Source organism: Chelmon rostratus, chromosome 4, assembly GCF_017976325.1.
Source record: "Chelmon rostratus isolate fCheRos1 chromosome 4, fCheRos1.pri, whole genome shotgun sequence".
Lineage (NCBI taxonomy): Eukaryota > Metazoa > Chordata > Actinopteri > Chaetodontiformes > Chaetodontidae > Chelmon > Chelmon rostratus.
This window is the reverse complement of record NC_055661.1, coordinates 23,044,531-23,060,194: the sequence shown is the minus strand read 5'-3', so window position 1 is coordinate 23,060,194 and position 15,664 is coordinate 23,044,531. Positions and strand designations below refer to the sequence as shown.

Below are 15,664 nucleotides of genomic sequence, written 5' to 3'. Positions count from 1 at the left end.
ATGGCCTGGCTATTGTGTCTCCCAGGTCATAATTACCCCACCCACCTCACCAAACTGTTCCTCTAGTGCCCAGTACCATGGAAGTGAATACAGCCACTGGGAAATGTCAACAGTGGTTGTAACTACAGTCATTTGGGTATTTTGTTCCTGCTCGTTTTAAGTCAGCTGTTCCCCATTTGTCTTTTCTTTGACCTGTTCAATACATAGAGTAGAGTAACAAAGACAAATAAGTTTAAAATAAAATGTTTATTAAAATAGACCAAACATCCATAATAAGGCAATACAGGCAACATTTATAAGAAACTGCTAAATTAATTTTTTTAACTTCTAGTGCTGAAATAAAACCAGCAGCACTTTAAAGGGAATCTGCATGGAAAGTTTGCACATTGCTCTCCATTCTGTAACTATCCACTTTTCCTTAAGCTTGTAAGAGCAACAAGTAAAACACTTTAAAATACAAACTGGCACAAAAATACATTTTTAATCATGTGAGTCAAGTCCTCTGAAATGACTGGAGTAATTGCATCAGACAGCAGTAAGCGCGCAGAGGATAGATCAACACAGCTGCACAGATTAAAAACTTCATATTTGATCTTGTACACACCACAGTAACCCTCTCAGTTTCAGGCTTTGCTGTATTTTAATGTGTAAAAAAACAGATTCCTGTCACTCAACTCTAACAGACTTCATACACAATGATTTCGATGATAATATCAGACAAACTCCGGCTCGCTGTCCCTGTTTCTGGTCAGCGGTAATTTCTTCCCACACAGACGTGCCAGTGGACGCCCTGACAGGCTTATTAAGGGAGAACAGGGAAAGTTGTTGTTGGACTGGTTCACGTTGAGCTCGGCCAGGGATGCGCTCAGCTCCTGCTCTGCCTCCGTCTCATCATCTGGGGGCCCGCTGTCTGGCAGCGCGGGTGGCTCTGCCTCCTCTGCGTTTTCGGGCTCCTGATCTGCCTCTTGTTCCGGGTCGGCGTTGGTCGCGGACTGGTTGGACAGGTCCAGACTGTCCCTGTAGCTCACCTGGTCGTCCTCCGTGCTCACCTGGCTCTCCTGCTTCACCAGTCTGTGAGAGTGTGCCGTCCTCTGGCCGTTCTCGTCCAGCTCGGAGTCGGAGTCAGGGAGCTGCTCGCTAGACCCCAGTGAGCCTAAAGAACTTCCTGAATGGAGATAAAGAGGCCGGAGGTTACACAGTGGTGCAAAAACCCATCACAGCTAAATATTAAGGCCAAATCTTAGAGATGTTACTTTTTTAGAAGTGATAAATGTGTATAATCCTAATTTAAAACACCATGAACTCACTGGAAGCTGCAAGAAATGTGAACCTTTTTTGATTTGCACTCATTAAGGAGGAAGTTAGTTTATTTACATTTACAACAGTACTACCTAGGCATTGGAAATACCTACCCTCCTCCATCTTGTCAGACTCTGGTTTATTCTGCTCCTCTCTGGCTTCATCCACCTCTCCATCAGCGGAGCTCTCCACCTTGTCATCTGCAGTACTCACCTGCACCAGGAGGGGGAGGAAATGAGACGTGATCAAGAAAAAACATGGAAGTGTTCTTTGGTTTTGGCCTCTTATTATGAACAACGTATCAAAACATTGAAATCAGGAGGGAGAGCTGTATTCAAATCAGTAGAGAGCGTAGATCATAACTCTGGATGAGGAAATGGATGTGCTGACATTTTAGTGCTTCTGTTTTTTGCCCTTTGTCTTTCCAGGAAGACTTCATCAGGTTGTGTTCATGCTCATAAATTATTGGCAGCTTCTCTGTGAGTCAGCCTTGTGTTCCTTAGAGTAAAACAGGCTGACATTTCTCTGTGGTGAACTGACATTTGCTAAGTGAGAAAAGAAAATCTTTGTATTTAAAGATCTATTAACGAGCAAACCTTCACCCCATAATAAAACCTAGTGGTTTTAGTATTTGTACAAACTTGATTCCAAAAAACGTGCTAATGACTTTTGACATAAACTTAATTGAAAACAACACAAAGAGAATATATTTAATGTTTGACCTCATGAGCTTCATTGATTTTTGTAAATATCTGCTTATTCTGGAGTTGATGCAGCAACAAGTTTCAAACAAGTTGGAACAAAAGACTGGGAAAGTTGTGGGACGCTCCAAAAACACCTGTTTGGATCATTCCACAGGTAAACAGGTTGATTGGTAACAGGTGATAGTATCATGATTGGGTATGAAAGGAGCATCCTTGAAAGGCTCAGTCACTCACAAGCGAGGATGGAGCGAGGTTCACCACTTTGTGAACACATGATTGTATGAAGGAGATTAATACATAGACTCAGGAACACTTCGAAAAACTGTTGTCGTAAACAGTTTGTTTGCAAATGATTGCATTCAGGTACAACGCTCAACATGTACACTATCTTGGTTTAGCATTTTAGGCCTGCTGACATTTGCCAATAAGCACTCAACACAAAGTACAGCAGTGGTTGATGGGAATTTTGACCATGACTTTCAAATTTCATATAAGGCTCAAAAAGGCTCAGCATTATATTTCAGTGTGATACGCCACAGTTCATAAAGGCACCATTTGTACTATAAAATGTCTGTTTCAAATACATAATTAGAGAGATGAATTCAGTCCTACCTGCTGAGCCGAGGTGGAAGCAGAGCGGCAGGTTTTGTTGGACTGAGAGGTTTTGGACTGGAAGATGGATGTATAGAAGACTATGAGGGCCTCCACGATGCGGGCTTGGTGGGGGTAATCAACCAGGGAGGACAGGGATATCGTGGCCCCGGTCGGACGGGGTCGCATCAGAGAGGGACCGAACACAATACCCAAGTTACTGGGACTCATCTTGTTGTCTTCCTCTAGCTCTGCAATCCTGGCAGGAGGAAGACAGCGGGATGATGAAGAATGAAGAAGCCACAGGTGTTTCATTTTCCAGCTGCTTTTGTTTTTTTTAAATACTGACCTTCGGAGGTGGCGAATAATATAGCGCAGCGTGGCGATGTTTGCCTTGGGCAGCTCCTTCAGAAACTCCTTCAGCTTGTCCACCAGGACCAGGACCTCCGGGTCGGTGTCAGGCCCCAGGTCCACCAGCTCCGGCCCCTTGCTAGCTGCCGGGTTACCGCTGCCGGATTCGGCCTCCTCTCCCTCTGGTGTTTCTGCTTCACTGTGCAGACTCTCCTTGGCCAAACCCATCAGACTGTTGTAGAGGCGGAACAGCATGATGGGCTCCGGCAGCTGAGGGCGGGGGACACAGGAGAAGGTGTTAGAGGGGACGACTTAAGCATGGACAGGAATGGAGGAGCAAGAGAGCCGAAGAAATCACTGAAATTCTTATTTTATTATCCAGATAATCCTTAAAGTTAATATATTATATTATTCATCTTTCAGGACTTTCAAGGCTTCACAAATCTGTTTTTAATTAATTGTTTTTCCTACACTTGTTGGACTGATTTGTTCATTTGTGTATTTTTCATGAATCCCTCTTTTGATTATCTAATAAAATTTAAAAGAACTGTAATAACTACATGTGAAAATAATAATAACAAGATTCATTTTAATTATAAAGAAAAACCAACATATATATTACATTAATGTAATGGCTTTATTATACTAAAATGGTGTGTTTGGTTGGTGCTAGATCCCCATTAGCTGCTACCGTAGCTAGTCAGTTAAGCATACTGTGTTTTACTCTTTGCACATGCTGGCTCGTCCGTCTACCTGTCTGAGGTAAAGCTTGAGGACGTTGCTAATGTCATGTGGCGAACACTGGGACAGCTCTACCAGCTCCTTGCCGTTCTCAAAGGCCTGACACAGCTTCTCCACGCGAGTCTTCACCCCGTTCACCCTGTAGATGCCCTGCAGGCGAGAAGCACACACGTTTAAGCACAGGCCCGATTCTGGAGAGGTTGGGACGCTGTGTAAAATGTAAAATACAGACAGAATTCAAACATCTGAAAAAGAGCTGTGTTTACTCACAAAGTTTTCCTGAGTCTATGTAGTAATGTCCTTTATATTTCAAGTTCTCACATTCTGTTTTATTCATGTTTTACACAGCGTCAGGGTTGTGTTTCTGAAGATTCAGACACTTAACACTCACTCTAACACGCATTATAAATGCATACCTTCATCCTGAGCGCCCGTCTCTCGATCTCAGCAATGCACTTGGTGATGATGAAGGGGATGCCGTCACTGGCACAGCTGGCCACCTGCGAGAACTCCCTGCCGAAGAGCTGCAGACGGCCCTGCAGCTTCTTATGGCCACACTGGATGGCCAGAGTCTCCAGACAGCGCTTGTGACAGGCCAGGAAACACTGTGAGGACAGAGAAGAAGGTGCTGACCTCGTGGAGCCTGGTCAAATCAGCGATGAGATGCTGCAAGAGCCGAACGTTCACATCTTCACGACGATGGACTCACCTCCTCGCACTCGGCCCCCTGGAAGTAGACGTAGCTGTCACACTCGCGGCACTTGGCAGGAGTCCGTAGCTTCCTCATTCGGTGGGTCTGGGCCGCTTTAGACATGCCGATGTTACGGAAAGGTCTGGTGGACACCACCACATCAGGATCCATACCGTTGATATCTGGAGACAAAGACCCGCATTATACACACTCCAGAATACAATAATAGGCCAAGTTATTGTACAGTTACATCATCAGAGGACAATGTGTAAATCTTACTCTGAGTCTCAAATGAGGTCACATTCCCATCTTTCTCATCTGCGTCCTCATTGGACGACATTGTTCCAGTGGATGACGTCCGAGCAATTTTGCTGATGTCACCTGGGATTTAGAGATTCAACACGTTCTCTCACATATAAAGACACTCACACATGCTGTGCACCTTTAACTTGCTGAAGAAAAACAAATTAAATTCCGCTTTATGGTAATTTCTAAATGAGATATTCTGCTGCATGTTTCCGTTAGTTTGTTACTCAAATAACGAGTTATTCGTATGAGTTCTTACTTGTGCTGGCGGTGGGAGACTCTAGGGCTACTTCCCCTCCAACACTGTCATCGCTCACTGTTGAACCCCATGACTTGTGGCCCTGCCCTGAGGACAACACAGGGGCAAGAATACGGGAACAGTCAGTATAATGAATTAACACGGCACAATGGCTCCATTTAGCCAACTGTTACTTTACTGTTACAAAACTTGACATAAATCACTTTCACACTGTTGTTTACTCTTGAAGTGTGCAATGACATGAACAGATGAACTACAGGCGGAAACCTGCAGCTTTGTGGAGATGATTATTACTGAGGCGCGAGTCATTACAGCAGCAGCGGGCATCGCTTACTCTTGCGTTGAGTCTCCGTGTCTCTGTTGTCTCCAGCTGCTGCGTCCACACTGGAGACGGGACTGTCTGCGTGGCTCGTCTGCTCTGTGTTGAAACTGTCGTTCCTTAGTCTGTGGCCGTGGCTGCAACAATGTGGAATTATACAACAACTTATACACTTTTATCCAAAATTGTTTAAAAGGAGTAGTTCAACATTTTGGCTGGATTTGGCTTTACGGGTGGTCAGATGCACACAACATGACACTGATACAGATATTTGGTCTTTAGCTAGCATAAAATATTGGTTGTTCAAATATAGAGAGTGATTTAAAGAGACACACCTCTAATTACTGATGATTCTTCCATATATAAGATGCATAATACAGGTGGGAATTATAATAATAATAATACATCTGAATGATTTACAGTAAGAAATAACTAAGTGACAGTGTGCATTGCACTCATCTGATCTGCTGTTAACAAGACTGCAACACACCAGGACATACTGAGACAGTATATTTATGCAGTGAAAGGAATATTTTTAATATATTGCACTTGCCAAAATTACAAGAAGGGACAAAAAAATTAAGAATTTGTCGTGGACAGTGTTTCACAAAATTTCTAAGGCTTCCCTCAACTCAACAACCGATTTTTTTAAGGGAGTCTGGAGTCAAATTACTCATGCACAGTTACTCACAGTTTTGTTCTGGAGGAGACAGATCAGATCTCACTGAGGAGAACTACCTGGCAAGATCAGGTCATTTATTATCTGAATAACGTATCCAGACACATTTTTAATACCAGGCGTAAATTGGGGTGATAAGAATTGCAGATTTTGTTATTCTTGGACAGAGCTAGGCTAGCTGTTTCCCCCCGTTTCCAGTCTTTGTGCTAAGCTAAGCTAATCTGCTGCTGGCTGTAGCTTCATATTTATTGTACAGATGTGAGAGCGGGATCAATCTTCTCATCTAACCCTCAGCCAGAAAGCATTGCATTTTTCAAAATGTTGAACTCTTTGAAGGTTCAGTGGAAACCTAGATAATTTAGATCGAATTTCTTACTGTGACGAGGAATTGGAGGGACAGTAGTTCTCAAATGCGTAGTAAACATTCGGTTGCTCTGGCAGCTGCAGGTCTCGCACGTGGGCGGCGTACTGCTGGCCCGGGTCATACAGCTTACTGCTCTCGCACAGAGTCTGGTAGTGGACCGGCAAGGCCACCGTCTGCATGTGCATGAGCTGGTAGTACGAGATGGTCGCCTGGTGGAGGAAGAGTTGCACCAAAAAGGATCAGCAAAGAGATTTGTCACCTTCTGTCGCCGCTCAAAGCCGAACTGGAGTACGTGGAAAGTCGAGGAGAGGTTTGTGTTTGTTCTGACCGAGCGGATGGTCTGGTCGCTCTGTTTGATGATGTCCTGCAGCTGTCGCAGCACCGTGACCTTTGTGTGCTCCAGCTCCAGCTGCTGAGTGGTGGCGTCTGCTATACACGTCCGGTAGGTGGCCTCAGCCTCGTCCGCCTGCGCGCACACACACACACAAACTTTAATTTTTTCTGTTTACTTCCTGTGTTCGTTTCTCTTTTTATCTGTCAGATTAGTCCACAGATCTATAAGGTGACAGTCGTGACAGACAGATGAGCATAATTACAACTCCACATGACCACACATCACTGAAACATCAGCGATAAAGCCCTGAAACAACAGACACAGCGTTAAAATAAAGTTACTGATAAGAACCTTGTTGCGAGCCTCTTCCTCTAATCGCTTCTTCTTCTCCACAGACTTCGCTGTGGATCCCCCTCCTTCTTCCTCAGCTCGGCAGGCTGCTGTTTTGGCCTTGTCGTACTCCTCGCAGCGCGCCATGAAGGCTTGCTTGGCTTTCCGGAGGTTCACCTCGCACTCAGTCTTAAAGACAAAGCAATTCTTACTGTTACCGACAGATAAATAGTCTACTGCTGCGTGCGGCGGCTTTACAAACTAGTGGATCATACCACTTTTCTCTTAGCTCGAATCCAGTGTTCCTTGATCTCCTTCCTTCTCTTTTCATGCTCCTGTTTACGCTGCAACAGAGGCTGCACAGACAGACACATGCCCGGGTAAGTGCAGTGTGGAAAAACACTCCAACATTAACAGCAGCGCATGTTGCAGCAGCTAATGTTGCTCAAAGTCTCAGTAAAGTTCACCTGGATGAAGGTCTGGTTGTGCAGGGTGGTGCTGGCCTGCTGCAGCCCCACGCTCTGCTCCTGGTCCTGCTCCAGAGCCAGAGAGTAGATGGAGAAGAGGGGCATGTGGGGCTGGAGGGAGCAAACAAAAAGAAGGGCAGGTAGAAGGATGAAGCGCCATATTGCTTTAAGTTCAACCTTGTTTTTAACATTCTGGGAGGTATTGAGAGGTGAAATGAATGAGGTTTACATGGGTTATGCTGTGTTTGCAGGACTGGTATAATCTCTGGACGCCTTTGGAGAACTCCGTCTCTGTAACAAAGAAGAAGAGAGATTTTTGTCTCTTACTCGGGCTGCAACTATTGATTATCATCACTGATTAATCTATATCTATTCACGATTTACCATTTAGCATTAAAATGTCAGCACTACAAATACCGATCAGTTTAGAGAGCAAATCTTCACGTTTCAGAAGCCACAGACAAGTTTTTTTTTCACTGCATGAACAACAATCATTTATTATCTTTCTGTTGATTGACAATTTTAATAATCCACTAATAAGATTAAACCTTCGGCACTCCCACTGACCCAGTGAAGTTCTCTTTTCCACGTAGCATATCAGGTCCTTCATGTACTTGGAGATGGTTTTGGCATAGAGCAGAGCAGAGTCCACCCCCCCCTCACTGCGTTGGAGGATCACATCCACTTCCTCAACTCTGCCTGCACATCACACAAACACAGGTCACTACGCAGGAGCAAACACATATCGCTGCCATGACAACACACGCTGTTTGTACTGATGACAATTTTTGAGAGGCAAATGTTCGCAGCCGAGGTGTGAAGATCCAGAGCCGAAGTGATTATCTTCAACATCCTGTGCTTCATCTTGGGGGAAAACTATGAGTTTGTCACTGCTGACATTTTTAAAAATGTAACTTCTTTCCATTTCTGCAGCTGGCACTCTCGCTGGTGAACGGGAGCATGACTTTCCAATGTAAATGGATGACAGAGTATGCAAACGTATCATGAAAAAGTAGCGTTTTCACATGACAAAATGAGGGTGAATGGAAGGACAGGAAGTGCAGAGGTATCACAAATGGCAGCCGCGAGGGACTGAAACAAGTCAACAAACTCCAAAGTGTGAGAGGAGGAGCGAGGGGTAGCCTACCTATGTCCTGCAGGTCGCTCCTGAACGCTCCTCCGTCGGCTCCCTGGCCTGTCGTGGCGTACAAGTTCTCCATCGACTGCACAGCACAAACATGATTCATTACTGATGAGAATATATCGAGATAACTCTAGCACTACTTTTTGAACTGGGAAAAGCTGGCAGCTCGACGCTAACAAACATCCACTCACTCTGCTCTTCTCAGTGGGCAGCAGGGAGAGCAGCGTGCTGCTGTCCACCTCTCCCATCAGCAGCTCAGACACGCTGAGGGGAAACACAAAGACACCTTCACATCAGCACATATGACAGATGGAAAAATAAACCTGCGGATTAGAATCATGAAGGAAAAAAGAGGAAGGAGGCCCTGTAGGAAACCTCAACAGATACGAATGTAGTGGAGACAGGAAGTGATAAAATAAATAACACTTCAAATTTAGATTCACATATTCACCATTAACTAGCTCCTTATTAGCATGCATATTAGAGCATTTTGGCCCTTTATTAGTCATTAGAAAACACTAACTTATGCTTTATTCTGCATGACTGTATTCTACAAGTACTGGGCCATTAAGAGTTTTCCCTCAATAACCTCTTACACTTACTGCTTACTACTTATTTGAAGTTAGTACTGTTTTATTAGTCATTATAAAACACTTATTAGTGCCTTATTCAGGGGGTTTGAGTTATCAAGATCATAATTCACGTACAACAACTTCCTTATTTACAATCAATAAGCAGTAATTAGGTTGAGGGAAAACTTAGTCAATGGCCTAGATGTTGTAGAATATGGTCATGCAGAATAAAGCATTAAGTGCTTTATAATGACTTAAAAAGAGTCAATATGCTACAAATATGAAGACTAATAAGCAGCTAGTTAATTGTGAATGTGTGTACCTTAATATGATGTGTTACCTCAGTTTAATTTGAGTAATTCTTGTTGATCTTATTCTCCAACCGTCACACTCTACATCAAAGTAATTTTGAAACATTTTCCAATATATCTCTCATTTTGATATGTTCAGTTGACGTGTTTGCTGAAATACAGGCTAAACCGAAAAAAAAAAAAAAAAAAAGCGGCTCCATCTTGGTGTTTTTCGGAGTCAAACAGAGGAAGAGTGGAGGAGAAAATGAGGAAATAGTCTCATCAGGCAGATCTCAACTGTCTCTGCCAAGTCACTTCCTCCTAAAGCTCTGTGACAGATATCTGAAGCCTGAAATGACACAGACTAGCATGTGATACCTGTCGGTGCTTCAATTACAGACACAACTGACTCATTTTACTTTTAACTATCAAGATATTATTTTTCATTAAAGACATTCAAGTTGTGTTATATGAAAGCAATAAAAAGTTGCACGATTTGTTCGTTCCCAAATCCCACTTAAAAATGTCTCAAATCAAAGAGAACGTTCTCGTGATTTATTAACCTCCCCGATTTGTCACAATCTGTTCATTTAGCAGCCAGGTAGTAAACAGCCTTTTCAGCTTTTGGTTTGTGTCATGCAGCAGAAGAAAAAGAACCACTTCCTGTTTTCAGCTCTGCCTCATGCAAATGTGTCACCATCGCTGCACTTCTCTCTCCAATTCCCAACAACAGACTACTTCATGCGCATTAACACACACACACACACACTACCTGATTCCTCTGTCTGTAAAAAAAGAGGTAACAACTGCTTTAGCCCCGTTACATATATCACAATCAGCCAAACAGTCTTTGTTGCAATAATTGCACCAAAAACCAGCAATAAGGGTCCCTGCAGGATTAAAATGTTGCAATTTGATAATCAGACATGCTGTGAAGGTGTCTCAGATACTCACTTGCTGCTAAAAGCGACTGCGATGGTTTCGATTGCCTTCTCGAAGTCCATTTTATCCGCCTCGTTACAAGCCTCATAGTGGAAACCTGGAAAATGACAACCATGCATGTGCTCAGGTCTCGGTTGTGGTTCGGCCGATTGTACGTACACCGAGCTGCATGCGCAGCCGAAGGGAGATTAAACTGATGACTGACCTTTGACCTTGGATATGAGCTTGCCGGCAGCGGTGAGGATCTCCACGGTGTTGAGCAGAGGGTAGGTGTTGATGACCTGACGCAGCACCCGCAGGACCTCGCCCAAACACTCGTGAGCCACGGGCCGCTGACTCTCCTTGCCTGGATGAGGGAGGAAGATGTGGACATTTCCACTTTAAATGGCTGCTAACTATTTTCCACTGGATTTAAATTGGTTCAGATATGCCTGGAAGCCATTTATTTTATTAGGTTTCAGCTTGTTTTGGATTTCACCTTCAGGGAGAGCCAAGCTAGCTGTTTCCCTAAGTTTCAAGTCTTTATGCTAAGCTAAGCAGCTAGCTTTGTATATACCATGCAAATGTGAGATTGGCACATTTGTCTAAAATCTCTGCAAGACAGCAAATGAGCCCAGAATGTCCAACTATTCCTTAAAGTCTCTGCAAGTCTGTGTTTCTGCATTGGGACACAGTGGACGGAGACAGCCGAGAGACAGACAGCTGAGACAGTGATAATGGCTGATAGTGAGTGTCAGACGGGTCTCGTGGAGGTTCACAGTGTCAGCTCGTCTGCTTTGAGGTCAACAGTGACGCATCTGCAGCCGGCATCCTCATTTCCTCCAAACATGCACGGACTGCTTTCGTTCACTTTTTTTTTTTAGTGTGTGTTATGTTGCAACCTCTGTGTGTCACTTTTCTAATCGATGCAGCCTGCTCAGGGAGGAGGCCAGAGGGCTGCCGATCCTCCGTCCTCGCACAGTCTGTCTGGAAATGTGTGGCACAGCCTCGCAGCAGCAGACAATAAGAACAGTGACCTGAACCTTGTGCCAGAGAGGATGTGGTCTTTGCTATTGTTTTGCAAGATTAGAAACCAATTCTGGTGCTGTGCTACATCTGCTTTCTGTAGCTCAAATCACCTCCACTTCACGACGATGGTTTGACGTTTAGCTGGGCCTGACAGCCACAAGGGGATGCGGATTAGGCGGTGCATTGGAGGGCAGCAGGGAGGAGACACGGTTAAAGCTCTGATTGTGCTGCTGATTAAGAGGAGGAGACGTCCCGTTGTGGCGCCGCAGCCGGCCTATCGGAGGAGGAAGTGTGGACGAGGCCCTTCTGTCAGAGGCTATCCATCATGGCTTCCTGTTTAGAGAGCTCGCTCTGGGTGGAGAACGTGACGGAACAGAGCCAGATTACGGCCGACAGAGAAGACACAAACACAGCTCCGTCCGTCTCATATGAGCAGAACCCTGAAAAAGCCTTTTCCAGCTGGAGGATCTGACCTTAATGACTCGAGTTTAACTTTCAGTTTGTTCAGCAGGTGGAATCACCTCTGAAGCGGTGGCGTTCACTCCATGAGGAAAGCACAGGTGTTCTGCCATTTTAAGCCCCGCTGCACTGTGCAGGAGGGGAAGAGCGTGTGCACGAGGCTGCAGTAAACAAGAAGCCGGCTTCCTGCTGGAGACAAGAGTGCGGTCGACTCTGTGGGCGCAGCGGAAACGCAGCCCTTCATTTGGAGAGACGACGCTCACAGCTACTTGCTAGCTCGCTTGAGCAGGGTGGCTCCGCCTCCCAACCCCCAACACCCACACACATATATAACACACACGTCTCCGAAGAGGACTAATGTAAGACTGCGGATAGCTTGTGTCCTCTTCATGGAGGTCAAAATAGAATGGAGCGTGCAACGCAAAGCGGAAGAGGAGAGGCCGAACAGCTCAAACGGACATGTTACAGATGTACAAACACAAGGCAGTGACACAATGACAGACTGTCACACCAGCCGGAGGGTGGAAATCATAACCGTCTGCACACGCAACAGGAGCCATGTTTTGTCTCCACTGTGGTGAAAACAAGCATTAATCATATCTTTAGTTGTGTGCGCCACTCCCAGAGGTTCAAACCCAAAATCGGCACATAGCACATGTCCTCAAACACGACTGCAGCTACTCCCAACACACACACGGGAGAGCTCACTCTGATCGGATGTTTCTGGGGGTGATTTGTGCCTGATGGAAGTCTGTTGGCACGCTCACCTTCAGCCAGCACGACATCCTTCAGCTTCTCCACAGCCTCGGCGAAGCGCGCCACGTCCCTCAACAGGGCCGGGATGTCCTCGACCTCGATGGCTGTGCTCTCTGGACCTTCAGACGGAGGGGTGGGGGTCAAAGCCCCTTTCCCCTGGCCTTTAGTGAACACCCACGACTGGAGCGGGAACCCTGCAGAGACACAGAACAAACTGACTGTTCATGTCTTACATTGTTTGACATTTGGGGAAATAAGTTTATTTAGTTTTTGGCCACCAACAGTTAAATGCTGTACATGCTACAGCTGGTTAGCTTAGCTTAGCACAAGGACTTGACACGTTGGGAAACAGCTAGCCTGGTTCTATCCAAAGGTAACAAAATCTGCCTACCAACACCTCTAAAGCTCAACATTTAACACTTTGTCTTGTTTGTACAAAAATGGAAGCATAAAATTTGACAAGTTGCAGTTCTATGGGGGTTCATGTGCTGGACTGTTTCTTGGTCAGGACCAGTTTCTTCCTGGAGCCTGCTCCCAGTCAAGAAACAGTCTGGCACATTAAAAAGCCTTTAAGACTTTAAATCCCTTTAAGAATGCTACGTCTTTTGTTGTTTTAAGGTGCTGATTAGTGTTTTTTTTGTTAGCATTGGACAGAGCCAGGCTAGCTCTTTCCCCCCGTTTCCAGTCTTTAAGCTAAGCTAAGCTAACCAGCAGCTGGCTGAAGGTTAACCAGTAACAGACAGACATGGGAGCGGTATGGATCCTCTCATGCACTTCTCCAAAATGTGAATAGGTGTGAGAGCAGATGTGAGCCTAACACACACCTGCAGCACTGGCGTGTCTGCTCAGCGCCGTCGGCCTCTTTAGGGTGGCCACGGGGGACGGGCAGCCCACCCCCTGCATGGCCGCCAGCTTGCTGTGCTGTGGGTTGGGGGTTCCCGGGCAGGACAGCGAGGGGTCCTGGTGCCCGGCAGAGGTCGGGGTGAGAGTCGAAGAGGACGAAGAAGACGAGGGTGAAGAGGAGAGGGTGATGTCGCCCGCATCCTTCCGAGGCTGCTCCTGCAGGATGGACAGCTGAGAGCGGACAGGAGGAGAGAGGGGGTCAAGACGATCACGTGATTTACGCTTTCCAATTTGACCTGGCGCAAGGGCGCCGGCGTGGCTCCTCTTTGCCTTCGCGGCCTTAAACGCAGCAGCCCAGTTGTTGGTAAACACACACAATGAAAAATTTCACAAGATCCTGCATTGTGTTGCGCAACACTTCCTGACTCCAAGCTGCTGACGGGTGTGGCAAACCGAGCGGGGCGCAGAAACAGAGAAACGCTGTTTACTGTTTGGAGTAAGAACAGTGATGTTTACAGGAGTGGAAATGACCTTCTCACCTGCCTACAAAACACACACTCACAAAAAAAGAGAAAAAGGTGCATCTCATCTCCCAGTTTAAGCAGACTTTTAGTTCTCACCTTCCAGTTTTTGGGCCTGACAAAGCAAAAAAAGCCACTGCAAATATGCTACAAGCAGCTTTGGACGCACAAGATGACATCCACGCTCCAACATACCTGCTTAAGCCATACGTTGTGCTTGTTGGGCAGTATGTCCAGTCTGTCCTTGCCTTTCAGCTCAGCTCGCTTTACCCTTTGACTCGTAGAGTAAGGGTTGTAGCTACTTTTGCTGCCACGTTTCAGCATGCTCCTTCCCCCCTTACAGCTTTGTCCCCATCTTAACTAGACACAACTTTTGAAACTGATCTCGCAAGAGCGTTCACACACACAGGCTGCAGCCTGCTAAAAAAGAAAAGAAAAAAAAACCCACAGAAGGGCCAGATGAGTCAGTGTGCAGTCAGGTACACATCTGAATATTAGTGTCTGTCACACTGAACCATAATGACTGTTTTCAAGTAGTTCCAGGCAGCCAGACAACAGCTTCTCACCCAGCAGCCACAAGGCATTCAAACACAACCTGACCTAGCCAAACCTATACCTGGTGATGGCACACACACACACACGCGCGCGCGCAATCACCCCCTTGTCTGCAGCCCTTTCTGCAGCCTGTCCCCTCGAGCTGAAGGTCATCTGACACCACACACGCGCGCACACACACACACACACACACACACACACTAGAAACCAGAAGTGATGTGCTACTCACAGACTGGGCGCTGCTCTGCGGCCCGGGGCTTCCTGCTCGGCTCTTCTTCGAGATGGATGGCGTCTTGATCAGTTCCCGTTTCTTCCTGAACATCTTCAGCGTGCCTTTGCCGTCCATCCCGACTTCTTTGAGTTTCACGTACAGCCCCCCCACCCACCCCCCGACTCGCCACTTGGGTGCTCTTCCGCTCGCGCTCAGCGGGAGCTCGGTGCCATCCAGGCCGACCCTCAGCCACGGTAACTGTCTGTCTGTCTTCCTCCTCCCGCTGTCGCACATCGAGCCGCGCAGGCTCACTGACAGAGAGACAGACGGCTCGCCGCTAACGGTCCGTGCGCACGCGGCATCCGCTCCGCGCGTGCGTTCAGTTTCCTCAAGGGGAGGAGGAGGAGGAGGAGGGACACGCGCGCGGCCCGACTTACTCACAAACTTTGGGGGGGAGATTAATTACGGTTAAATCACGCTCAAGACACTCGGTCCTGCAACTTTCTCGCAAATCCAAACTAAGTGGAAATAAGAATGAAATGCGTCCTGACGCGCAGACACGAGCCGTCGCCTCGTTCACAGGAACAATCAGTTCGTCCTCAGACACGTGCGTTTCCAACATGTGACCTGAAGCTTTTCACGGTAACCTTCCGCGTGCACCTGCTGCGCACATATAATTAAAACCTTCAGATGTTCGTCCCGCAGCCCAGTAAACACCAGTGGATTTACAGGATTAATATGATGTAGCGTTCGTAATCTACTTCAAAAACTCATCTAAACTACCTAAAATCTATCAGAGCGCAGGTGGTTTGAATTCTTCTCTTTCAGTTAACAAAGAGTTATTATTTAAGCTGTGCACTGTCAAAAAATGTTGCTCAAACGGAGGAAATTCACACCGAAATGCCATGATGAACGTGAACCTTCATGT

The 15,664-nt window shown here is 46.2% G+C and overlaps 1 protein-coding gene across 2 annotated transcripts; it reads right to left on the bottom strand.

Moving 5' to 3' along the window:
- Positions 1-227: 227 nt before the first annotated feature.
- arhgap45b (Rho GTPase activating protein 45b) lies at positions 228-15,072 on the bottom strand. 2 transcript variants are annotated; one of them, XM_041934611.1, is made up of 24 exons: positions 14,755-15,072; positions 13,431-13,680; positions 12,618-12,800; positions 10,589-10,729; positions 10,396-10,480; positions 8,771-8,843; positions 8,583-8,658; positions 8,003-8,134; positions 7,665-7,726; positions 7,436-7,546; positions 7,244-7,324; positions 6,990-7,157; positions 6,633-6,770; positions 6,317-6,513; positions 5,277-5,398; positions 4,943-5,029; positions 4,657-4,758; positions 4,396-4,559; positions 4,103-4,291; positions 3,699-3,836; positions 2,944-3,215; positions 2,616-2,853; positions 1,413-1,512; positions 228-1,165 (listed from the first exon to the last, which is right to left on the bottom strand). In XM_041934611.1, the coding sequence occupies exons 1-24, from the start codon at positions 15,028-15,030 to the stop codon at positions 714-716; spliced, it is 3,837 nt and encodes a 1,278-aa protein (XP_041790545.1). In that variant the 5' UTR covers positions 15,031-15,072; the 3' UTR covers positions 228-713. The 2 variants fall into 2 exon arrangements, with proteins under 2 accessions (XP_041790545.1, XP_041790546.1); XM_041934612.1 differs by lacking the exon at positions 14,755-15,072 and adding an exon at positions 14,166-14,318.
- Positions 15,073-15,664: the final 592 nt, after the last annotated feature.

Bases quoted from the DNA above. Each gene is read 5' to 3' on its own strand.
- arhgap45b (XM_041934611.1), bottom strand. From the start codon at position 15,030: ATGTGCGACAGCGGGAGGAGGAAGACAGACAGACAGTTACCGTGGCTG. The intron at 7,325-7,435 runs GTGAACTTTACT...CTGTCTGTGCAG, and splicing joins ACAACCAGACCTTCATCCAG to CCTCTGTTGCAGCGTAAACA. The intron at 3,216-3,698 runs GTAGACGGACGA...CCCCGCCCTCAG, and splicing joins TCAAGCTTTACCTCAGACAG to CTGCCGGAGCCCATCATGCT.